At 36.9% G+C, this 22,525-nt stretch overlaps 2 protein-coding genes across 6 annotated transcripts in view; one reads left to right on the forward strand and one right to left on the reverse strand.

The window, feature by feature from the left end:
* STAP1 (signal transducing adaptor family member 1) overlaps positions 1-10,848 on the reverse strand; it is a 47,221-nt gene extending 36,373 nt beyond the window's left edge. For both annotated transcript variants that reach the window (XM_043572577.1, XM_043572576.1), the window contains exons 1-2: positions 10,629-10,848; positions 10,011-10,083 (exon numbers count right to left, since the gene is read on the reverse strand). The gene's annotated coding sequence lies outside the window, so the exon portion shown is untranslated. The remainder of the gene's footprint in view (positions 1-10,010; positions 10,084-10,628) is intronic.
* Positions 10,849-10,947: 99 nt separating this feature from the next.
* CENPC (centromere protein C) overlaps positions 10,948-22,525 on the forward strand; it is an 81,527-nt gene continuing 69,949 nt past the window's right edge. For all 4 annotated transcript variants that reach the window (XR_006296175.1, XM_043572573.1, XM_043572575.1 and 1 more), the window contains exons 1-4: positions 10,948-11,213; positions 15,423-15,469; positions 20,312-20,382; positions 21,099-21,193. Coding sequence is in view for 3 of the 4 variants with exons in the window: in XM_043572573.1 (XP_043428508.1) it covers positions 11,196-11,213; positions 15,423-15,469; positions 20,312-20,382; positions 21,099-21,193 (231 nt within the window). In the remaining variant the exon portion in view is untranslated. The remainder of the gene's footprint in view (positions 11,214-15,422; positions 15,470-20,311; positions 20,383-21,098; positions 21,194-22,525) is intronic.

The raw sequence follows: 22,525 nt of genomic DNA on the forward strand, positions 1-22,525 counted from the left end.
AAACGGTCCTTTAGAGACTGGATTTGGCCGAGCACTGTGCAAGGAATGATGGGGGAAGGAAACACTGGAAGGAATCATGGTATATTTTGCAGGGATCCTGAGAAGTTCCACCATTTCTTATTTCATCCTCTGTATTTCAGAATTACTATGGATTTAGTATAGCCAAGGCCTGGGCATTCTCCCCAGTGAGACCAGCTGATTCTTAGAAATCAAAATAAGGTAGGACTCTCGAGTCTGATCCTCCTTTCCTAATGGAGACATCACATGGTTTTCCCCACCAGTATGGGTTCCATTGGATCTGCAGCTGTAGATATGTGCAGCCAAATTGTCTACAAAGTGAGGTACAGCAATATAGACTAATTATCAGTTAACCAGAGGAAAGTGTTTAATTAATCATCCAAAATAAAAAGTTTAAGACAGATATTGGGAGTTGAAGATTCAAAATCACTCCCTTGCTTATATATATCTTTTTACGTTTATTTATTTATTTATTTTTATTTTGAGAGAGAGAGAGAGAGAGAGAGAGAGAGAGAGAGAGACATGAGCAGGGGAGGAGCAGAGAGAGAGGGAGAGAGAGAGAATCCCAAGCAGGATTCTCTGAGCCAAAATCAAGAGTTGGATGCTTAACCTACTGAGCTACCCAGGTGCCTCTCCTCTGCTTTTATATTAAGTTGAGACCTCCTTCCTATTATTACTCAAACCTTCCAGTGATAAAATACAAGTCCTGCTTTTTTTTTTTTTTTTTGAGGTAAAACCACACTACTTTTCAGTTTCAGTATAATTGGAAAATGAATGACAAGGGAAAACCTCCTGATTTGATAAGTGACCTAATCCACCTTTTTGGCAACTGGTAGCTGGTGTAACACAGGCAGGAAATGAAAGGAGAGATGAGAACAGAAAATGGAAAGAAGGTGAGGGAGACAGGATGCTGTGAAACAGCCATGGTTGGAATATGAGAAAAGTAGTCACTGGCATTGTGGCCAGGGAGAAAAGAATGTTTCTAGAAAAATGTAAGCATAGGAATATTTCTGAGAAATAATCATCTAGTTAACTATGTCTTTCTTACCTACCTTATGAAAAAAATACGCAAAATTAAAGAAAAACCAGCTTATCAGCCTCTGGAAGTTGCTTTGGTTTGCTGATTTGCAAGTCACATTAATTGTTAATATACCAATGTTCAAATGATGTCTCCTTAAAAAAAAAAAAAACAAAAAAAAAAAACTACAAGATGCAAACATCCTGAAACGTTATTAGCCAGTTAGACCTGCTCACAGTTTCCAACTGCATCATGACAATGGAAATCCTCTTATAGATATCTCAAATTTTAGGTGGTGAATAATGAGTAGCCAGTTTTGCTACTCACCAGCTGAGCCCTTGAGCAAACCGTTTAACTTATCTAGGATCACAACTTCCTCCCTCGTCTCAAGAGCTATGTAGGTTCCTCAGAAGTCTCCTACTTTTCACACTTTTCCTTCTCTAATTCATTTAAAATGACATCTAATCAAGTCACTCCCCAACTTAAAACATTTTGATAGATTCTCATTGCTTTTGAGCACTCTTTCATTTTTTTTCAATCAACACTAAATATTGAGCACCAATAATGTGCTCAAGCATAGAATATGAGATCCTTCATAACAGGGCCCTTAAATTGAAACTCCTTAAAAAAAACCTCTCTCCTCTAATAACTTTGGTTAATCCCAATGCTCGATACCTCATGTTCTTTCACATCTCCTCATACCTTTCGAACTACTGTATATCTTGTTTGGGTGCCCTTCGTTCTTCTTAAAATGACAACTTCCTGCCTACCCTTAAAGACCTCAGTTGAATATATCCTTGTCTGTGAAGATTTCCTGAAGCCTTCCCCATCTCCAAGGAGAAATTTTATTGCTTTCACCCTGCATTCCACAGCATCTTACAGATATTTTATTACAGTATTTGGCCTACTGTATATTAGTTATTAGTATACATTCTGTATCAACAGGAAACTAAGTTTTTCAAATACAGGGATTGTGTTGAAGTTGATAGGTAGTAGATTGCAGTAACCATTGATTAAATGACTAACTTCCGACTGGAAAATACAGTTCTAATTTGGGAGCGCTTAGCCTCTGCTGTGACAGAAGCTTTTTTTCTGATATGTGTGACCATTGGTTGATGCAGGTTGTTTTGTTCTTGTGTAGAACAATCACGTTTCTGTCAAACTGCTGGACACAGCCATCATCAGCTCTGTGAACAGGAGTTTGTTATACATTAGATACATGGCTACAAATTAAACAGTTTTGAATGAAGTATAAGATTAACTCATATAAAATCAAAATCTCAGTGCTCTTTTGAGTCATCCATGTTATAATGCAATTCAAATGAATACACATTTTTATGACAGTTAAGGCTCTCTAAAGTACTTTACTATCCACTTATTAGAAATGATTCAATCAATCACTCTGTATTAGAGCCTCCAACCTGTCTCCTGTATTTCCGAATTTCTGATCTTTGTTTCACATAATGTTTATTGATGGTTTATTGCCATTTCAATCACAACTCATTGTAGTAAATTTTGAATATGTTTGAATACATTTATGTTTACAATCCATAACTGAAGAATACAGCTTTAATTTTAATGACTGGCTTACTTTGTGGCATAATGAGTCATAATTACTCAAAAAAAAATTCTACTAGGTGTTTTGGGACAGAAAAAAAAAGGCAAGGAATCACTGTTGTAGAAGTGATATTCGTAGCTCTGTCAGAGTGGTTTAATTTGCTGACATGATTTTTAGTACAAAGAGTTGCATCTACGATGATAAAAGTCTTTCTAGTTAAATGTTCTCACTATTTTTTAGTGTAGGGTATTATTTATATTAGTGAGAAATGTTTCTTGTATGTCACATAGATACAGGTTTCTAAATGAGATAAATCATTGCATAATAGTAGCTGTAATAGAAACTGAAAATTCCATATAGGGTGATAGTTTGGGTGGTAGAGCAATAATGAATTTAGTTTTAGCCATATCAAGCTCAATACAAAGAAAGTTTAGGTCTACATTTTTCTTCCTCTTTGCTTCATTTAAAATCCACTAAAAAACCCAAAAAACAAAAAAAACAAAAAAACCCCACTACTGCTGCTTTCTGGGATAAGGTAGGTTAGTGCTCAGTATCCATTCCAGCCCCTTCCAGTGTGCCATTATTATTACTTTTTAATGTTTATTTATTTTTGAGAAAGAGAGAGAGAGAAAAAGAGAGAAAGTGTGCACGCATGTGCATGGGGGAGGGGCAGACAGAGAGGGAGACAGAGTCTGAAGCAGAAGAGAATCTGAATATATCAGCACAAAACCCAACATGGGGTTCAGGCCCACGAACTGGGGAACCGTGAAATCATGACCTGAGCTGGGTCGGATGCTCAACCTACTGAGCCACCCAGGCACTCCCGTATGCCATTCTTTACTGCAGAGGCTGAAAAGCTAAAAACTACATATCCAGACCTTTTTTTTTGGAGCTGGAGTTGGGTAGCAATGTAGATGGAAACAGAATTTATTCTTGATTTGCTGTTCCCCTAGGCTGAAGCATGGTCTATAGGCTTCTAATTTTTTGTGTGGCAATACTATCAGAAGTCTCAGTAGTTGATCACTAGTTTCATGGGTGGTGATAGTCAAAGCATGGAATGTCAATTTTCTGGTACCTGTCACAATGAATATGATGTGTTTCTGGAGCCAGCAGCAACAAGGAGGCTTCCTGCTCATGGAGACTTCTTATTCGTTGTGGCTTCCTAGACATGGCACTTTTGTAACAGAAGTGACTTCCTGATTGTGCAGTGTCAGTATGGTTCTGGAGATTCCAGCACCAGCATTAGCTTCTCAGCTTTTCAGTTTGCTTCCTGATTATACATACAACAGCTGGCTCTTGGTGTTCAGTTCTGCAGTGTGTCTTTAGAAATCATTCCTGAAAGCCCTGAATATGTTATTTCTCCTTCCATCCCAACAATTCTGTAAACCAATAATGCATACTAGTAGATCCCGTTTTTGCCTACAGTAGCTATTACGAGTTCTATTCTACAGAACTGACCCCTGATCAATATAGTTCTGCACTGTCTACAGGAAGAAGTGAGAATTTATGCTAACATTGAAGATGTTCGTAATCTAGTTCATTTTGCAAACATGAACACTCTACAATATCTGACAGATTTTCTGTCAATAGCATAGCATTTCCTTTTTTAAAATATTTTTTATTTTTTAATGTTTATTTTTATTTTTAATGTTTTTAAATTTATTTTTGAGAGAGAGCGAGCGAGCAGGGGAGGGGCAGAGAGAGAGGGAGACACAGAAACCAAAGCAGGTTCCAGATTCTGAGCTGTCAGCAGAGCCCAGCACAGAGCCCAACGCAGGGCCCTAAGCCACAAACCATGAGATCATGACCTTAGCTGAAGTCAGATGCTCAACCGACTCAGCCACCCAGGTGCCCCTATTTATTTATAAAATAATAATTTTTTTTGAGAGATAAAGCACATGCGGGGGAGGGGCTGAGAAAGAGGGAAAGAGAATCCCAGTGCTGCCCAGTCTGGTTAGAACCAGGCATAGGAATCAAACACACGAACTGTGAGATTATGACCTTTTTGCTTTGTGTCTTTGTTTGCAGTTTATTTTCCTACTTCTTTCACCCTTTCCCACTGTTAGGTATGGCCTACAAGCTATAGTTTGGGCACTTTATTGTTTATGAATTTCTATAGGCGCTTAAATTTACGAACATCTCATATAGCATGCTTTATAAATACTTAAAATAATTTCTTAATTTTTCCTAATAAATGGAAAACTTACTTATATAAGTTCTAGAAAAAACAAGTCTTCAGGCATAAATTAAAAAAATGAAAATTACATGCTCGTCCACCATCCACCATTAGCACCGTTTGGATGGGTACCATCACCTTTTTGGCACTTTTTCTCTATTTGTGTATATTTACATAATCAGATAAGTACATGATATTTGATAAACTACATTTTTTCATATAACTTATCTGGAGCATATATCTGTGTCAATAACTACTAATGTTTATTATTTAATTTTTTGCCTAGTACCACTAAAGTAATTTAAGTCTTTGCAAGGTTAAATTATAATGCAGAAAGTATTAAACTTTTGAAAATCTAATTGTACTTTTTGAAAGTTTTTTTTTTTTAATGTTTGTTTTATTTTTGACAGAGAAAGAGAGAGAGAGAGCACACAGAGGAGGGCAGCGAGAGAGGAAGATACAGAGGACCTGAAGTAGGCTTTGTGCTGAGCTGGAGAGCCCGACGTGGGGCTTGAACTCATGAGCTGTGAGTTCATGACCTGACCCAAAGTCGGACACTTAATGGACTGAGTCACCCAAGAGCCCCTACTTCTTTCTTTAAAAAAATTTTTTTAAATGTTTATTTATTTTTGAGAGAGAGAGAGAGAGAGGCAGACTGCGAACAGGGGAGGGGCAGAGAGAGAGATGGAGACACAGAATCTGAAGCAAGCTCCAGGCTCTGAGCTGTCAGCACAGAGCCAGTCATGGGGCTTGAACTCATAAACTGTGAGATTATGACCTAAGCCAAAATCTGACGCTTAACCGACTAAGCCACCGAGGCACCCCTAAATGTGTTTTAAATGACAAAAGCTAATTTTTCAGAATTATGCTGACTAGAAGTAAACTACAGGCTACAGAATGGAGATCCAGAGAATAGTGTATTTGTTGTGTTCTTTTTATTTATTAAAAAAAATTTTTTATAAGGAAACTCTACCAGCAGTGTGGGGTTCAAACTCAGAACTCTGAGATCAAGAGTCACATGCTCTACCTACTGACTCAGTCGCCCCTGTTGTGTTCTTGGGAAGAGAAACAATGTATATATATATATATATATATATATATATATATATATATATATAATAGAATTCAACAGCAACTATGAATCAAACACTTGGCACAGAGGTAACTGTAAAGATTTTTATGTAGCACTCAATTAAGAACTCATGGGGACTTTTAACCCATTGTATAAAATTGTTTTCGTGAACGTTGCTGCCACCTACCTGCATACTGCAAACACACTTTATAATTTGGCAATTAGAGTCTTAGCCTATTTAGTAGAGAAAAGGCTACTTAAAGTGAGTGTACTTAACACATGGAACAACATTTGACAGTAAAGAATTTTAAAAATTTAAATGTTATATTAAAAAATAAACTCCAAAATTATATAAATAAGTTTATTTCACTTTAGCAAATTAAGTTATAATTGAAATGTTTATAATTTTTACAAATTGATTTTTGGAGTGTAATTTTTTCTGACAAAATTATCCTATAGTAAATTGCTAATATTTTCACTTTTGACTTTTGTGTGAGGAATAAGCTTAGGAATCCCCCGGGCTTGCCAATGGGTTAACAAGGCAATAAAGAAGTACAAAGCCATAGGATGCTAACACCCGAGTTTGGGTAAACAAACAAGGCAACCAAGAATAGGGAGGTGCAAAGGCACCCAGTACATCGGTATATGAAAAAAACAAGATTAGATATGCAGGGCGGAAGCACCCCCAATTTAGTGCTATAGCAGAAAGCTGCTTTCACAGGAAGGAAGGACCAAGTTAGGTAAACAGGTAAATTGGGCTATAGACCACTGCGCTGGAGATGAAGCAGCCCAGAGCAGAGATGATTATTTAAAAAAAGGTGCCTTGTTAACCCTGAGGTCACGTGTCCTATCTTTCTCCTCCCCTAGACTAGCTAAGATAAACAGAGGTGGTGCCTCATGTCCCCTGTAAACAACTTTCTGCCCGACTGCCGGCATCAGGATTTTGCTTTGTATTAACCCAAACCCCTAACCCTGAATATCTTCAAGACCTCCTTTCCCTCATGTTCATAAGTTAATGTGCACAGATTCATTGTCTCTTTGTGCACGTCCATCACCATGTTTGTAAGCCTTCTGATCCTAAAAAAAACGGGGCAAGGACCCTTATTTGGGTCTCTTGTCTTTTCCCGGACATTAGTCATCTCTCATTTTTCATCCTGCATCCTGCTCTTTTGCTGGCCAAAAGAGAGCTTTAGAGTTAGAGTTTATGACACTTTGGCATAATAATTTTTTTGCAAAAATTTTGAGAACTTCAGTAATTTTATTAATGCCACTTTGCCCTATCATTTTAGTATGAAAACTTTCCAACATACAGAGAAGCTGAAAGAGCAGTATTTTTATTTTTTAAAGTTTATTTATTTTGTATGTGTGTTTGTGTGCGTGTGTGTGTGTGAGAGAGAGAGACAGAGAGAGAGAGAAAATGCAAGTGGGGCAGGGGTAATAGAGAGAGGGAGAGAGAATCCCAAGCAGGTTCTGCACTGTCAGCATGGAGCCCGATGTTGGGCTCAAACTCATGAACCATGGGATCATGACCTGAGCCGAAATTGGACACTTAATGGACTGAGCCACCTAGGCATCCCTGAAAGAGCAGTATTAATAAACACCTACACATCTACCATGTAGTTCCAATAATTGTTAGTGTTTTGCCAGATTTGCTGTAACTATATCTTTTTTTTTAACTGAACCATTTCAAAGTACTTACAAACATCACGTTTTACCCCTTAATACTTCATATGTATATCCTTATCCTAAAAGAATAGGACATTTTCTTACATCAACACAGTAGCATTATAATATCTAAGAAACTTTTACATTTCCCTGTCATTTAATAATTACTACTTTAGTTTTCCATTGCTTAATGCTCTTTATGGCTTCGTTTTGAATCACAGTCTGACCCTAATTCACACACTGCATTTGGTTATCTCTCTCTCTCTCTATTGGTCTGATCCCCTGTGCTCGCACAGATGAATCAGAAGTGCCAGAGGTGGGGTGGCTCAGTTGGTTGAGCATGAGATTTAGGCCATGATTTCACAGTTCATGGGTCAGCGTGAAGCGTGCTTTGGAACCTCTGTCCCCCTGTCTCTTTGTACCTCCCCTCACAAGCTCGCATGCTCTTTTTCAAAAATAAGTGAACATTTAGAAGAAGAAGAAGAAGAAGAAGAAGAAGAAGAAGAAGAAGAAGAAGAAGAAGAAAGGGAAAAAGAAAGTGCCAGAGGTGACCTCAGCTTCATTATAATGTTAAAATCCCTTCTGAATATTCATCCCAAGGCCTAATAAAAGGAGCCTGCTTTCCCCTCTTTGGAGAGACACTGTTTTGGAAATTGTTGCCTGTGATCTCCTTGTTTGTACAAATAGTTGACCTTGTGAGGCAACTCCACCTGGTGTAGTCGGCCTGTAAGTCACCAAGGAGTGGGTCCACTTTGGTTTGGTAACACTCTCACGTCCAGTTCATTGACATATAATATATAGTATTGACGTATAATATATAGTGAATAACACTCTTCAAGTCCAGTTCATTGATGTATAATATATAGCAAAAGTCATCCTTTCTTTAGGAGCATAGTTCTGAGAGTTTTGACAAAAACATAAGAGTATCATATTGAAGACATAGACTATTTCCAGCATCATAAAATGTTCCCTCCTTGGCCTTTGTTGTCAGCATCTTCTACCCCCAACTTCATCTGCTGGCAACTATTGGTTTCATTTCTATGTGTATAATTTCATGAAGTTATATTTATGTAATCATACAGCAGGTTGCCTTTGATGTCTGGCTTCTCTTACCTAGCTTTTAAGATTCATCTAAGTTGTTGCATGTATCAGTAGTTTGTTTTTATTTCTGAGGAATATTCTGTCATATGGATGAACTACACTTTATAAATATGTACATATTACATTTACATGTACATAAATTACATTTAATATGTAAATGATGGACATATTACCAGTTTGAGTTTATTATAAATAAGGAACAATTTAAATTTTAATAGCAATTGTGTTACAATTCCTAGAGCAAGTTCATTTAGAGTGTAATTTTTAAGGTCTAAAATATTCTTTAAACTAGTTTTAACCAATTTTAAACTATCTGCATAAAATCCTAAGCAACTAAACGTTTCTAGTACCCTCTTAAGTTCAGTTTCTGTAAACTTTATTTCCCATATACACATCAAATACACACAATTCCATAGACTGATACACACACACACACACACACACACACACACACACACACACACTCTCCTCACCTAGGTTATGTAGCTGGAATGGAAAACTTCAAGATTTATCCAGTTACCATGGAAGTTCATAAAGAGAGATCTGAATGTATTTGGGGGGGGGGGCGGTGCGCAGGGGGCCTATAATGACAAACCTAGGTTTTATAAACATTAGTCCATCAACTAGCAATCCTATTTTAGGATGCCAAAACCATTGTGGGGCTATAAATAGTAGGACAGATGCAGAGGGAACTGAAAAGTTTGCTTGGGGATGGTGGAGTTTCCATAACTTTTGGTTTTCATAAAGTGTTGCTCCATTTTCTCTGTAGTTATTACCAACACCCTTTGTGCCCTGCATTCGATACCAGCATGTCACTGCATTTCAAGTTTCACAAAATACCTCTGAGAGTTACTGTTTCCAGTGGAAACAGGGAATATCATTTTAGATGTGGAAATTTACATTGGTGATTGAGCTTGGTAAAATTTCTCACTGAGAAATAAAGAGTGTAGTGATTAAGTGCTCAGTTCTGGAATCAGAATACCAGGGTTCACCCCCAGTTCTGCCATTTAATGGTAGTGTGATTATGGGGCAGTTACTTAAACACTATCCCAGTTCTGTTGCATGTAAGATGGGGATACTAGCTGTCTTCTTTTAACAGGAATGTTTTAAGAATAAAATAAGTTAGTGCATGGAGAGCATTTAGAAAAAAAATATATAGTGTGTACGGAATAAATGATAGTTTTTTTATTATAATGTATTCCAAATATGACATCAAATTATATAATGTAGTCTGATTGGCAAAACCCTATAATAAAACCAATCATTATTTATTGAATTCTTACTATGTTCCAGGCATTTCACCTAGATATTAAAATGAATTAACCCAATATCTCAGCAACTTTAATATTATTCCCATTTTACAGACAAGGGACTTGAGAAACAGATAGTTTAATCAACTTACCCATTATGACAGAATTCTTGGGAGTAGAATGGAACCCAGTCTGATTGTAGAGTTAATATATAGTACCTCTTCCCTACCAAAAATAAACAAACCATAGGTGATAACATTTGTTAAATCATTACATGTTTAAAAAGTTTATTAGTTCAACTCTTGATTAATGAATTTATTCAATAAGTAGTGTATTTTATGATTAAAATTCCTGTGCAAATTTTTATTAAATCACAAAAATAGAACACAAGTTTCATAGCATCATAAAATGGTCAAGTCTTCAGAGCATCTATAAGCTCTCCTATTATATAATTATATAAATAAGGAAACACCCGGAATAGTGCCACAATTTTATTCTAGATGATACAGCTAGTCGCTGAGTATATTTCAAGACTACTATTTAGGTCTCCTTTCAGGACATTATACTTAAATGACATATATTTACCTAAGTCACTTTGTTGGCAATGCTTCATGAAAATATTACCCACATATTTGAAAGAAGAATACATCGTTATCATCATCAACGTTACATTGTTATTACTTTCAGAGGTGATGCATAGATGGACTCGGTGTGGAGGACGAGCCCGCACAATGAACTATTTCTTTTCAAACGATTTCTGCAATTTTTACCTTTATCCTTCCAAGTATTATTTTTTACTCTGTAATAGAACCGCTGACAAGTTTTACACCCGTCTCAAGAATAAAGGCTGGTCTCGAGACGGTGCCTGCTCAGAGCAGCTTTACGGAAACCCCCAGCTTTACGTTCAATCCTCCGATTACCTAGCCAGCAAAACAGGAGAAAACAGTTAGAGAAAGGGAGGGCGGGGCTATGGGAAAGATGGGGCGGGGCTGCGGCGGGCCCTGCGAGGGGCGGGACTGTTGGAGTGTCCAATGTGAGGGCGGGCCTTTAACGGCTTTCTGTACGGTTGAGCGGTTCGTTTTGCGCATGTGCAGACCGTTTCAAACCGCGGAGACCGCTGGGTGCTCCGGAAGGGCCGAGCCAATGGGTGAAGAGCGTCGGTAGCGCGCTTACTAGCTCGCAGTTCCTTCAGTTTTGCCACCTCCCACCTCAGGGGCGCTCCTGGGGTGCCGCCTAACTGCTCCTCCCGCGACTCTGTCTGTGCCGGGCTTCTTCGAGTCACGGCCCGCGAGGGCTTGCGTGCCAGACCCCCGGCGCGGGTGGGGCCGGGCCGGAAAATGGCTGCGACGGGTCTGGTAAGTGCAGGCTCCTGCCGCTTCTGCGTATGGGAGCTCGGCCGCCCCTGGCACCTGCGCTCGGGGCGGGAGAGAATGAAATGTTTTACTGTGGCTTCTTGGAGATTTCAGTGGAAAAGCCCGCCAAGTTTTTGAGATCAGAGCTGATCGTGTGCTGATAGCCAGGAGTTAACTTCCTTGTATTGTTTCCCCACAGGTTTCTTTTAGTTTTGGTTGTGATGGCATCTGTCTCTTCAGAGAATCTCGTGATTGCTACTGTTTTGGTCTAACTCTGGTTTCTAGTCCTCCAAATAATTTTCTGTCTATAGAAGTATTGAAACGCCTACAACGTGTGGACTTGCTGGTCTGCAGAAGCATATTATTTGTGGAGTGCTTGTTACTGGTAAAGTTTTCTGAAAGGCAGGTGTTAGTTAAAAAGTGCTTAAGGTATGAATGCCCAAGGGGGCGGGAACTAATTTTTTGTTTCCGTGTTATTGGACTCCCTTGGTATTCAGTATTCTGTATATCACACTTTGCTTATAGTTACTATATATTGTACAACCCATGTCGGCCCCTGCCCTAAACGTGTGTTTTCTACTTTATCTCTTTTTTTAAGAAAATCTTCACCAATGATATCCCGCTTATATAAAGTTATAAAGTAATGCTTGTTTGCATAAAGATGTGTAAAAAATACTGTAGAGCGTCCTTTTAATGTGAGCACATACATTGTTTATATTATATAGAATTAAACAGAAATAAAGCCATTCTCATTGTAGGAAGAGGAGGGGAATAAAATTTACCTAATGCCCACGGTTCCTTTTTTAAAAGAGTTTATTTTTTTAGAGCAGTCTTGGGTTCTTAGCAAAACTAAGAGGAAGGTACAGAGATTTTCCATATACCCCCTTACTCCCACACCTGCATAGCTACCCCTGTTGTTAGGATCCCCCACCAGAATGATGTATTTATTACAGTTGATGAACTGCATTCACCCATCATTATTGCCCGAAGTCCATAATTTATAGTAAGTCTGACTCTTGGTGTTGTACATTCTGTGTGTTTGGACAAAAGTCTAATGACAGGTAGCCATCCTTGTGGTATCATCGAGTGTTTTTACTACCCTGCATATCCTCTGTGTTCTGCCTATTTCTCCCTCCCTCCCCACTGAACTCTGGTAACCACTGATCTTTTTACCATCTCGATAGTTTTGCTTTTTTCCAGAATGTCATATAGTTGAAATCATACATACATAGCCTTTTCAGATTGACTTGTTTCATTTAGAATGACACGTTTAAGATTTCTTCATGTCTTTTCATGGCTTGGTAGTTCATTTCTTTTTGGTGCTCAATGATATGCTATCGTCTGGATGTACCACGCTTTATCCATTTACCTAGTGAAGGACATCTTGTTGCTTTCAAGTTTTGGCAGTTATAAAATTGCTATAAACATCTGTGCAGATTGTTGTGTGGACATAAGTTTTCAACTCCTTTGGGTAAATAACAAGCAATATGATTGCTAAGTCATGGTGAGAGTCTGTTTACTTTTGTAAAAACCACCAAATCTGCCTTCCAAAATGACTGTACCATTTATATTAAAAAATAAATGAGAATTGGGGCACCCGGGTGGCTCGGTTAACCGCCTGACTTCAGCTCAGGTCATGATCTCACAGTCTGTGAGTTCAAGCCCCGCATCGGGCTCTGTGCTGACAGCTTGGAGCCTGGAGCCTGCTTCGGACATGTGTCTCCCTCTCTCTCTGCCTCTCCCCTGCTCATGCTGTTTCTCTCTCGCTCTCAAAAATAAATAAACATTAAAAAAAATTAAAAAAATAAATGAGAGTTTTCTGTTGTGCCATATCCTTACCAGCTTTTGGAATTGTCAGTGTTCCAGATTTTGGTCATTCTAATAGGTATAGTGGTATCTCATTGTGGCTTTTAATTTGCTTTTTCCTGATGATATGTGATGTGGAGCATCTTTTCATATGCTTTTTTGCCATCTGTACATCTTATCTGAGGTATAAGGTCTTTGACCCGTTTAGTTTTTAATTGGGTTGTTTATTTTCTTATTGTTGAGTTTTAAACATTCTTTGCATATTTTGGATAATAGTCCTTTTCAGATGTACCTTTTGCAGATATTTTTTTCTAGCCTGTAGCTTGTCCGCTCATTCTCATTTTTGTTTGTTTGTTTGTTTTAAACCATATATTTTAGTTGGGTCAAATGGCAAGAATTCATTCTTTTTCATTGCTGAGTAGTATTCCATTATGTATATATACCACATCTTCTTTATCCATTCATCAGTCAATGGACATTTGGGCTCTTTCCATAATTTGGCTATTGTTGAAAACACTGCTATAAACATTGAGGTGCAGGTGCCCCTTCGAATCAGCACTCCTGCATCCTTTGGATAAATTTCTAGTAGTGCAATTTCTGGGTTGTAGGGTAGTTCTATTTTTAATATTTTGAGAAATCTCGTACTGTTTTCCAGAGTGGCTGTGCCAGTTTGCATTTCCACCAACGATGCAAAAGGGTTCCCGTTTCTCCACATCCTTGCCAACATCTGTTGTTTGCTGAGTAGTTAATTTTAGCCACTCTGACCGGTGTAAGGTGGTATCTAAATGTCGTTTTATTTGTATTTCCCCGGTAATGAGTGGTGTTGAGCATCTTTTCATGTGTCTGTTAGCCATTTGGATGTCTTTGGAAAAGTGTCTATTCCTGTCTTCTGCCCATTTCTTCACTGGATTATTTGTTTTTTGGGTATTGAGTTTGGTGAATTCTTCATACATTTTGGATACGAATCCTTTATCAGATACACCATTTGCAAATATCTTTTCCCATTTCATTGTTTGCCTTTTAGTTTTGTTGATTGTTTCCTTTACTGTGCAGAAGCTTTTTATCTTGATGAGGTCTCAATGGTTCATTTTTGTTTTTATTTCCCTTGTCTTCAGAGACATGTCAAGTCAGATGTTGCTGCAGCCAAGGTCAAAGAGGTTGCTGCCTGTTTTCTCCTGTAGCATTTTGATGGTTTCCTTTTTCATTAGTTTTTTCATCCATTTTGAATTTATTTTTGTGTATGGTATAAAGAAAGTGGTCCAGTTTCATTCTTCTGCATGTTGCTGTCCAGTTCTCCCAGCACCATTTACTAAAAGAGACTTTTTCTCCATTAGGCAATCATGTTTTTAATTATTAAGAATTTTTCTTAGTCTTAATTTTGTTGTTTAGTGTTTATAGTATATCACTTTTGTCTTATGAGTCCAGTATTTCAAATCTCTCTTGAAGGTACTAATTGGATTTTTGTTTTTGTTTTTTTCAAGTTTTTTCTTTCTCTCTCTCTCTGTTTTTTTTTTTTTTTTAAATAGAAGCCTAGTTGACACTCAGTGTTACATTAGTTTTAGGTGTACAACATAATAATTCAACAAGTGTGTATGTTGGGTTATGCTCTTCTTTCTCATTCTTAGTATCAGTTTTCTTTTGGCCCTTTTTCTTCTCCATTTTTAAAATTTATATCTTGATATTCGTGTTTTGTTTTAGAGACCTCTGAGTGTCTCCTGATCCACAGATGGTGGTGATATTTAAGACAGACAATAGAATACAGTTTTTTAAACTTGTGTTTATAGGGATAGGGGATGTGGGAGTCTGTTACTCTGTTCATTCCTTTTCTCACTCTTAGCCTCCTCATATTTTGAGTTTTGTAGTTCTGCGTTGTTATGGTTTTCTCCTGGGCAGATCAGCTTTACTCCTCATCAAAGACTGGATCCTCTGAACTAACTTTTGTCTGCTACTGCTTTTATTCTGTTTTATCAATTAACATACTTCATTTATTTTCCATCTTCTACAAATTTCTTAAATTTGTTAACAGATGGTCCTCTCTTCATTGTCTTTTTCATTGGTCTATGCCATTGTAGCCCTTAACTATTATTTTAGAGGAATCTTCCTGCAAGGAAAGGAGATAAGTAGATACTGCTTATCAACCAGCCTGAATTATTGGAAGCCCAGATAGTTGTGGTTTTGATGATGGGAAAGGTATGGGAGTAAGGGGAGGAAGATGGAATGATTTCCAGGGTGAACAAATTAGTATAAGCAAAGATTTTGAAACAGTAGATATGAGGCAAGTTCTCCTTCACGTGATCCAGAAGAATTCCTCTTTATGGTACTATAATAGACAATAAGCAAAACTTGCTGAATGAACAAATGAAGAACTTAACTTTTCACCAGTTTGATGATTTACTTTTCTTTCAGGATCATCTCAAAAATGACTACAGAAGAAGATTTTGCCGACCGTCCAGGTGAGTTACATATTTAACTTTTAAGGTCATTTTTATTTCCATTTTTAGGAAGTGATTTTTAAAAGAAGAAGGGAGAAATTACTTCTGTCTAACATGATTTCTGTGCCCACTGATTAAGTATAGTCATCTTAGTGATTTTATACTAACAGAAATATTAGTGCAAGCAGTGTAATGACTACTTCATGGCAGTGAGAAAAGAAATTCACCTGATAAATTATGGATCAGGAAGACGTAGTCTCAGTTCTAAGTGACAGACATGGGGAAAGCAGTCTATAGAATGGATTGAATGGTAATATTACAAAGATAGAGCTCATTTGGTAGGGCTAAAAGAAAATATGTGTATAGATTATAAAAAGACATAAAAAGGATCTTTGTGGTGTGGAACTGTTCAGTATCTTGACTGTGGTGGTGATACCTGAACCTATAGATGTGATAAATGGCACAGAATTAAATAGGAACAGAAACACACAAATGAGTACAGTTGACCCTTGAACAACTCAGGGGTGAGGGTTGCTGACCCCTGCACAGTTGAAAATCCTCGTACAACTTTTGACTCCCCCAAAACTTGCTACTAAAAGCCTACTGTTGCCTAGAAGCCTTACCAATAACATAAAATAATACAGTAATACAATTAATAAACTAGAGAATAGAAAATGTTATTAAGAAAATCACAAGAGAAAATACTTTTACAGTACTGTATTTATTGATACATTTTATTAATATATCATCTCTCTCATTATCTACATCATCTGTCATTACCTACATCGATATAGTTATATGATACAAAACACTGTAGATGTTATACATATTACTAACACTAGACATCAAATATGAAAAAGTGATGTGGAAAAGAAATTCATATTTTCATATTTATAGGTATAACGTACTGATAATGAAAGCAATATGATTGCTTTATGGTAGCCTAGTGTAATTGATACGATTGTTTCGTGGTAGCCTAGTCTGTACACTAATGAATGAATCATTATAAAATTTTTATGGCATATGGTATTATAGTTATATTCATAATACAGTATTAGAAACATTGTTAAGTCTTTTTAAAAAAATACCTGTGATGACAGGCGTGCTGTATGGTAATGTACTTCTTTGAAAGGAAAGTTACAAGGCAGTAAGAAAATAAACAGATTATTAGTTTTATGTTAAATATCACTTACCCACTTCACTCAAGTTTTGCACATGATGTTCTACACACTGAATACTTAGACAATGATGATGATGACTTAAAAATGTCTCCTACCTTTCTTGCTGTACAGTTAACTAGATTTTCACATGAAGATACACACGTAACACAGTTTGTTAATGGTACGGCATGCTGATTATTTACTGTTCATTAAGTGGAAGTGGACCATCATAAAGATCTTCATCCTCATCGTCTTCACACTGAGCAGGCTGAGAAGGAGGAGAAAGGGTTGAGGTGGTCTTGCTGTTTCAGGTGTGGCAGAGGTGGAGGAGGTAAAAGGGGAGGCAGGCACATTCAGTGAACTTTTTGCAAATACATCATAATTTCTGTCTGACTTTGCTTTTTCATTTCTCTAAAAATGTTTTTATTTGGTACCAATCCTTCCACTGTTTAATTCGGTGCCTGTATGCCTGTAACTAAGGTCTATGCTATAAAAGAAGTCAAAAGCAGTCTTGAATAATGGGAACCCTCTGCCAGATTATCTAATGTCAATTTGTTTTCTGTCAGTGCTTCTTGTATATCTTTTTCCCCATCATCTGGTACTGTTGTGAAAGTGCTCATCTCCATAAAGTCATCTTCTGTTAATTCCTCTGGTGTGATGTCTACTAGCTCTTGAATTTCTCCAAAATCTGTATCTTGAAACCCCCAAACTTTTTTGCCATATCCATAATCTGATTCATGATTTTATGTTTTTATTTTAATTTTTATTTATTTATTATTGTTTTGAGAGACACAGAGAGAGAGAGCATGTGCACATGCTTGAGTGAGGGTGGGAGTGGAGAGGGAGAGAGAGAATCTTAAGCAGGCTCCCGCCCAGCATGGAGCCAAGGTGGGGCTCCATCTCAGACTGTGAGATCATTACCTGAGCCGAGGTCAAGAGTTGGATTTTTAACTGATTGAGCCATTCCAGTGCCCCATGTTCATGATTTTCTTGATTTTCTCTGTTGTAAATCCTGTGAAGTCATGTACAACATCTGCCTACAGTTTTTTCTAGTAGGAATTTATTGTTTCGGTCTTGATGGTGTTCACAGCCTTTTCTGTAACAGTGACGATATCTTCAATGCTTTAATCCTTCCAGACTTTCATAATGTTGTCTCTATTGGGTTCCTGTTCCATAGTGTTGACAGACTTTTCCCTAAAGTATCATGTGTAATGAGTCTTAAAGATCCTTTTGACCCCCGAATCTAGAGGTGTTATGTTGGGGCGGGTAGACCATTTTCACTTCTGTGTTGAACTCTTGTGGTTCTGGGTGGCCAGTGGCATTGTCCAATATGAAAAGAACTTTAAAAGACAGTCTCTTACTGTCAGGGTACTCCCTGATTTCAGGGACAAAGCATTGATAGAACCAGTCCAGAAGAAGGGTTCTCATTGTCCAGCCTTCTTGTTGTAGTATAACTAAAAATCTGGCAGCTGGTGTTTAACTTTCCCTTCAAAGCTAGGGATTAGGATCCTTATAGATAAGGTCAGTCCTGATTATAAACCTGACTGCATTTGCACAAAACAGTAGAGTTTAGCCTATCCTTTCCTGTCTTAAAATCATGGTGCTTGCTTCTCTTCCTTACTAATAAATGCCCTTTGTGGCATTTTTTTCTAGAATAGAACACTTTTGTCTGCATTAAAATCTGTTTAGGTAGATACCCTTTCTGAGGATCCTCAGTGATTTTCTTAATGGCATCTGGGAGCTCATCTGCTGCCTCTTTCTTGTTCAGCAAAAGTTGATTTCCTGTTATCTTGACATTTTTTAAGTCAGATCTCTTTCTAAATTATCAAACTATCCTTTGCTGGTATTAAATTCTCCAGCTTTAGATCTTTCATCTTCCTTTTGCTTTAAGTTGTCTTGTAATGACTTCACTTTTCTCAAACCATATTAGAATCATAATCATGCTTTCTTTATAGCAACTCCTGCATCCACATAAAAGCTGTATGTTCCATACAAGATCAAAAGGTACTTTGCAGAAAGTGCAAGGTTTTGTCCTGCTCTAGCCTACAAAGACAGCTTCATGAATTTCCCTTTCTTTTTTGGCAGTGGTCCTTATGCTGCATTTATTTATCTTGAAGTAGCAGGCAACCATAGCTGCAGACCTCAATCTATGGCATATATCAAGTAATTCAACTTTTTCTTGTAGTGTCATGACATTTTTTTGTTTCTTGGGAACACCTCCAGCATCACTAGTGGTAACCTTGTTGAGTCCCTGGTGTTACTCAAGATTTATGGTATTGCACTAAACTTGATGAAGAATGGGAGAAGTATGAGAGATCACTTTTTACTGCAATACACAATTTACTGGAGAGATGAATTGTTCACTCAGAGATGATTAGTGTTATATGGGCATTTTAAAGGGATAGTCACCAACAAGGGAGCTCACCACAATACCAACAAGATGGGGGCTCCTGGATGGCTCAGTCAGTTAAGCGTCCAACTCTTTATTTCAGCTCGGGTCATGATCTCGGGGTTCGTGGGATTGAGCCTGTGTTCGGCTCTGCGCTAACGACACGGAACCTGCTTGGAATTCTCTCTTTCCCTCTCTCTCTGCACCTTCCCCCGCTCACATTCACTTTCTCCCCTCCCTCAAAATAAATCAATAAAGTTAAAAAAAAAATAGCAACAGGAGGTGGCTACAAAATTATTATAGTAGTGTTATAGCATGAAATATAATTAATTTTATGCAGTTATGATTTAATACTGTGTCTTTATATCTCTTGACTATAAATGGCACTGTGTACTGTGTATGTAAGTTTTGATTAATTTTAACTTTTAAGAATAGATTTGTGTGTATTTTATGGTAGTAGATGATAAAATAGACTAGTATCTACTAATATCTACATCTGTTTTATGCATTGATGACATTCTTAACTTTTTGTTAAGTATTTTTTATATTTCTAGGCTTTGTGGTTCGTCTGCAAGTTTTTTAATTGTTGAAGGTCTCCAAAAAATTTTCTAATATGTTTACTGAAAAAAATCTGTTTATGAGTGGACCCATGCAGTTCATAACAATTTTGTTCAAGGGTCAACTGTATATGTAGAACTGGAGAAACATAAATAAGATTAGTGGATTGTATTGGTATCAGCATCCTGGTTACGATTGTATAGTATAATTTTACAAAATGTTACCATTGGGGGAAACGGGATGAAGTGAACAAGGGATTTCCTTTATAATATTTCTTACAACTGCATGTGAAATTACAGTTAAAATTTTATACTGTTTCATAAGCTGCTAAGGGTAATGATACTGAATCAAAAGTGCATTTGAGAACTTGTAGGGAAGACTGTTACTTAGAGCTGTTAGGACTTGTGACTATAGAGTTTTTATTAAAGAAGTGTCTTAGTACTGATTGGATTTGTTCAAAAATGTTGATGTTCTTGTTTAGATATAAAAGTGGTCTAAGATGGCTTTAGATGTCACTGTTCATTCAAGGAGTATAATTGTTATTATACATAATGACATACTGCTTCACATACTTTTCTGGGAACTCTTGGACTCAAGTACTTGTTTTGTCCTTACATAATAAAGCTGATATTTTTCCCATTAAGTAAAATAATATTTTATAATGAGATATGAAATTTTCAAAGTAGATGGTAACATAAATAGCAAGTGTCTTATGGAAATGATATGTGACATTTTCCCTTCATTCCTTCTTATTAGAGCACCTGACATTAATACGAAGCAAGGCCAAAACATACTGGAAATCTTACAAGATTGTTTTGAAGAAAAAAGTAAGGCTTCATTTCAAGATGGACTTGAGGGTTGGGTTGGATGAAAATTTGTGATACTCATTAATATTAAATTCAGCAAATGTGTTCTAGTATTTAAATAAATATATGTAAAATGTTTTTCCAGGAATTTTGAGTACACGTGCAATCCTTTACCTTCTGTTACACTAAGGATAATACTGTCAAAAATGAGCATAATTTGTCATTTCCTTTAGGTCACACTAGAGTTCTATGGTCTAGAAGTCCATAAATCATTATCTTATGCAAGAGAAAGTATTTCATGTAATGGGAATAAATGTGCAGAATTCTTAGGATCCCTAAGAGAGAATGTTTGGTGATTCGCAGTTCATTTTAAAGAAATGGTGAATTATTGCAAAAACTTTTCTAAGTGCTTGTCAGCATCAGAAGGTATTGAAAAAAAGAGAATAGGCGAACCAAAGAAACAAACACAGAGAGTGGAAAAATATTTCTTCTATATAAGCTCTGAAAGAAGAGCTGGTTCATTATTTCTTCAGGAATCTTGTTTGTGTTTTTCAGTTCCTGATGTCTTCCAGGCACATTTGAATATTGAAGCGATGTTTATATGTAATTTAAACTAATTGTGTTTAAAGAGTCAGCAAACGTCTTCACATTTCATGTAGGGCTTCTTTTAATTATAACTCAAAGATTTTATACCATATGTCATTTAAACTTTTTTTTTTTTTTTTGCTTTTTTTAAGGTCTTACCAATGATTTTAGCACAAATTCTACAAAATCAGTGCTTTATTCAACACCTAAAATGGAAGACATTTGTATTCAGTCATCAAGCAAAGAGGTAAGTCAAAAAGGAGAGCTGATATAGCTTTAGTAAGTGAAGCATTACACAATATAGTTACATCTATTTTAGTTGTTTGTAAGTCTTATTCTTAGAAGGGAATCCTGTATTCCCATTGCTTTCTATAATTTGGAGGTGGTTTGTGAAAATTCTGACTTGACATTTCCTGTGTTTGAAATTGGAGGTCTGGGTTTAGAATTATAAAATTTTGGGGTGTCTGGGTGGCTCAGTCAGTTGAGCATCTAACTCTTGATTTCGGCTCAGGTCATGATCTCATGGTTTGTGGGTTTGAGCCCTGCATAGGGCTCATTGGTGTGGAGCCTGCTTGGGATTCTCTCTCTCTCCCTCTCTCTTTGTGCTCCCTCTCTCTCAGAATGAATAAAAAAAACAAAAACAAAACCAACCAAACAAAAAAAACCCTTGGGAAAAAAAAAAAAAGAAATACCAAATTTTAACAAAATTATTTTTCACCTTTCCTAAAGTAATAATTAAATTAGGTTTTTAGGAAAGTAGGCAATGACTTAAGTTCCTAATCCAGATTTGAAAATTTGGTTGTTTTCTGAATATTGAGGTTAATCTATTGCTGTATAAGGGAACCAGTCTTTTTTTTTTTTTAAATGTTTATTTATTTTTGAGAGAGAGAGTGTGAACTGGGGAGGGGCAGAGAAAGAGGGGCAGAGGATCCAAAGAGGGCTGTGCACTAACAGCAGTGAGCTCAATGTGGGGCTTAAACTCATGCACCACAAGATCATGACCTGAGCTAAAGTCACATGCTCAACTGACTGAACCACCTGGGTGCCCTAGGAATCAATCTTTTATAGATCATATCTTAAGAGGATAGGTTGACTTAACTCTACAAAATAGCCAACTTTCAAATAGAGTTTGTGAAGCTAATGAATAAAGACAAGTTATTCAAAAGCACAATACTAATTGGAGAGAAAATAGCTTTACTAGAAATTTGTATAAACATCTAATTATACAGTTGACCCTTGAACAATGCAGAGGTTAGGGTTGCTGACCCACTTGTGTTAGTTGAAAATCCACTTAAAACTTTTGACTCCCCAAATATTTAATTACTAATAGCCTACTGTTGACCAGAAGCCTTACTGATAATGTAAACAATTGATTAACATGTATTTTGTATGTTATGTGTATTATATACTGTATTCTTAAAGTAAGCTAGAGAAAAGAAAATGTTAAGACATTTATAAGGAAGAGAAAATACATTTATGTTATTATGCTATATTTATTGCAAACAAATGTGAGTAAGTGGACCTGCACAGTTCAAACCCTTGTTCTGTGGTGAACTATATATAGCCTTTTGGTTCCAAG

Source organism: Prionailurus bengalensis, chromosome B1, assembly GCF_016509475.1.
Source record: "Prionailurus bengalensis isolate Pbe53 chromosome B1, Fcat_Pben_1.1_paternal_pri, whole genome shotgun sequence".
Taxonomy (NCBI): Eukaryota; Metazoa; Chordata; class Mammalia; order Carnivora; family Felidae; genus Prionailurus; species Prionailurus bengalensis.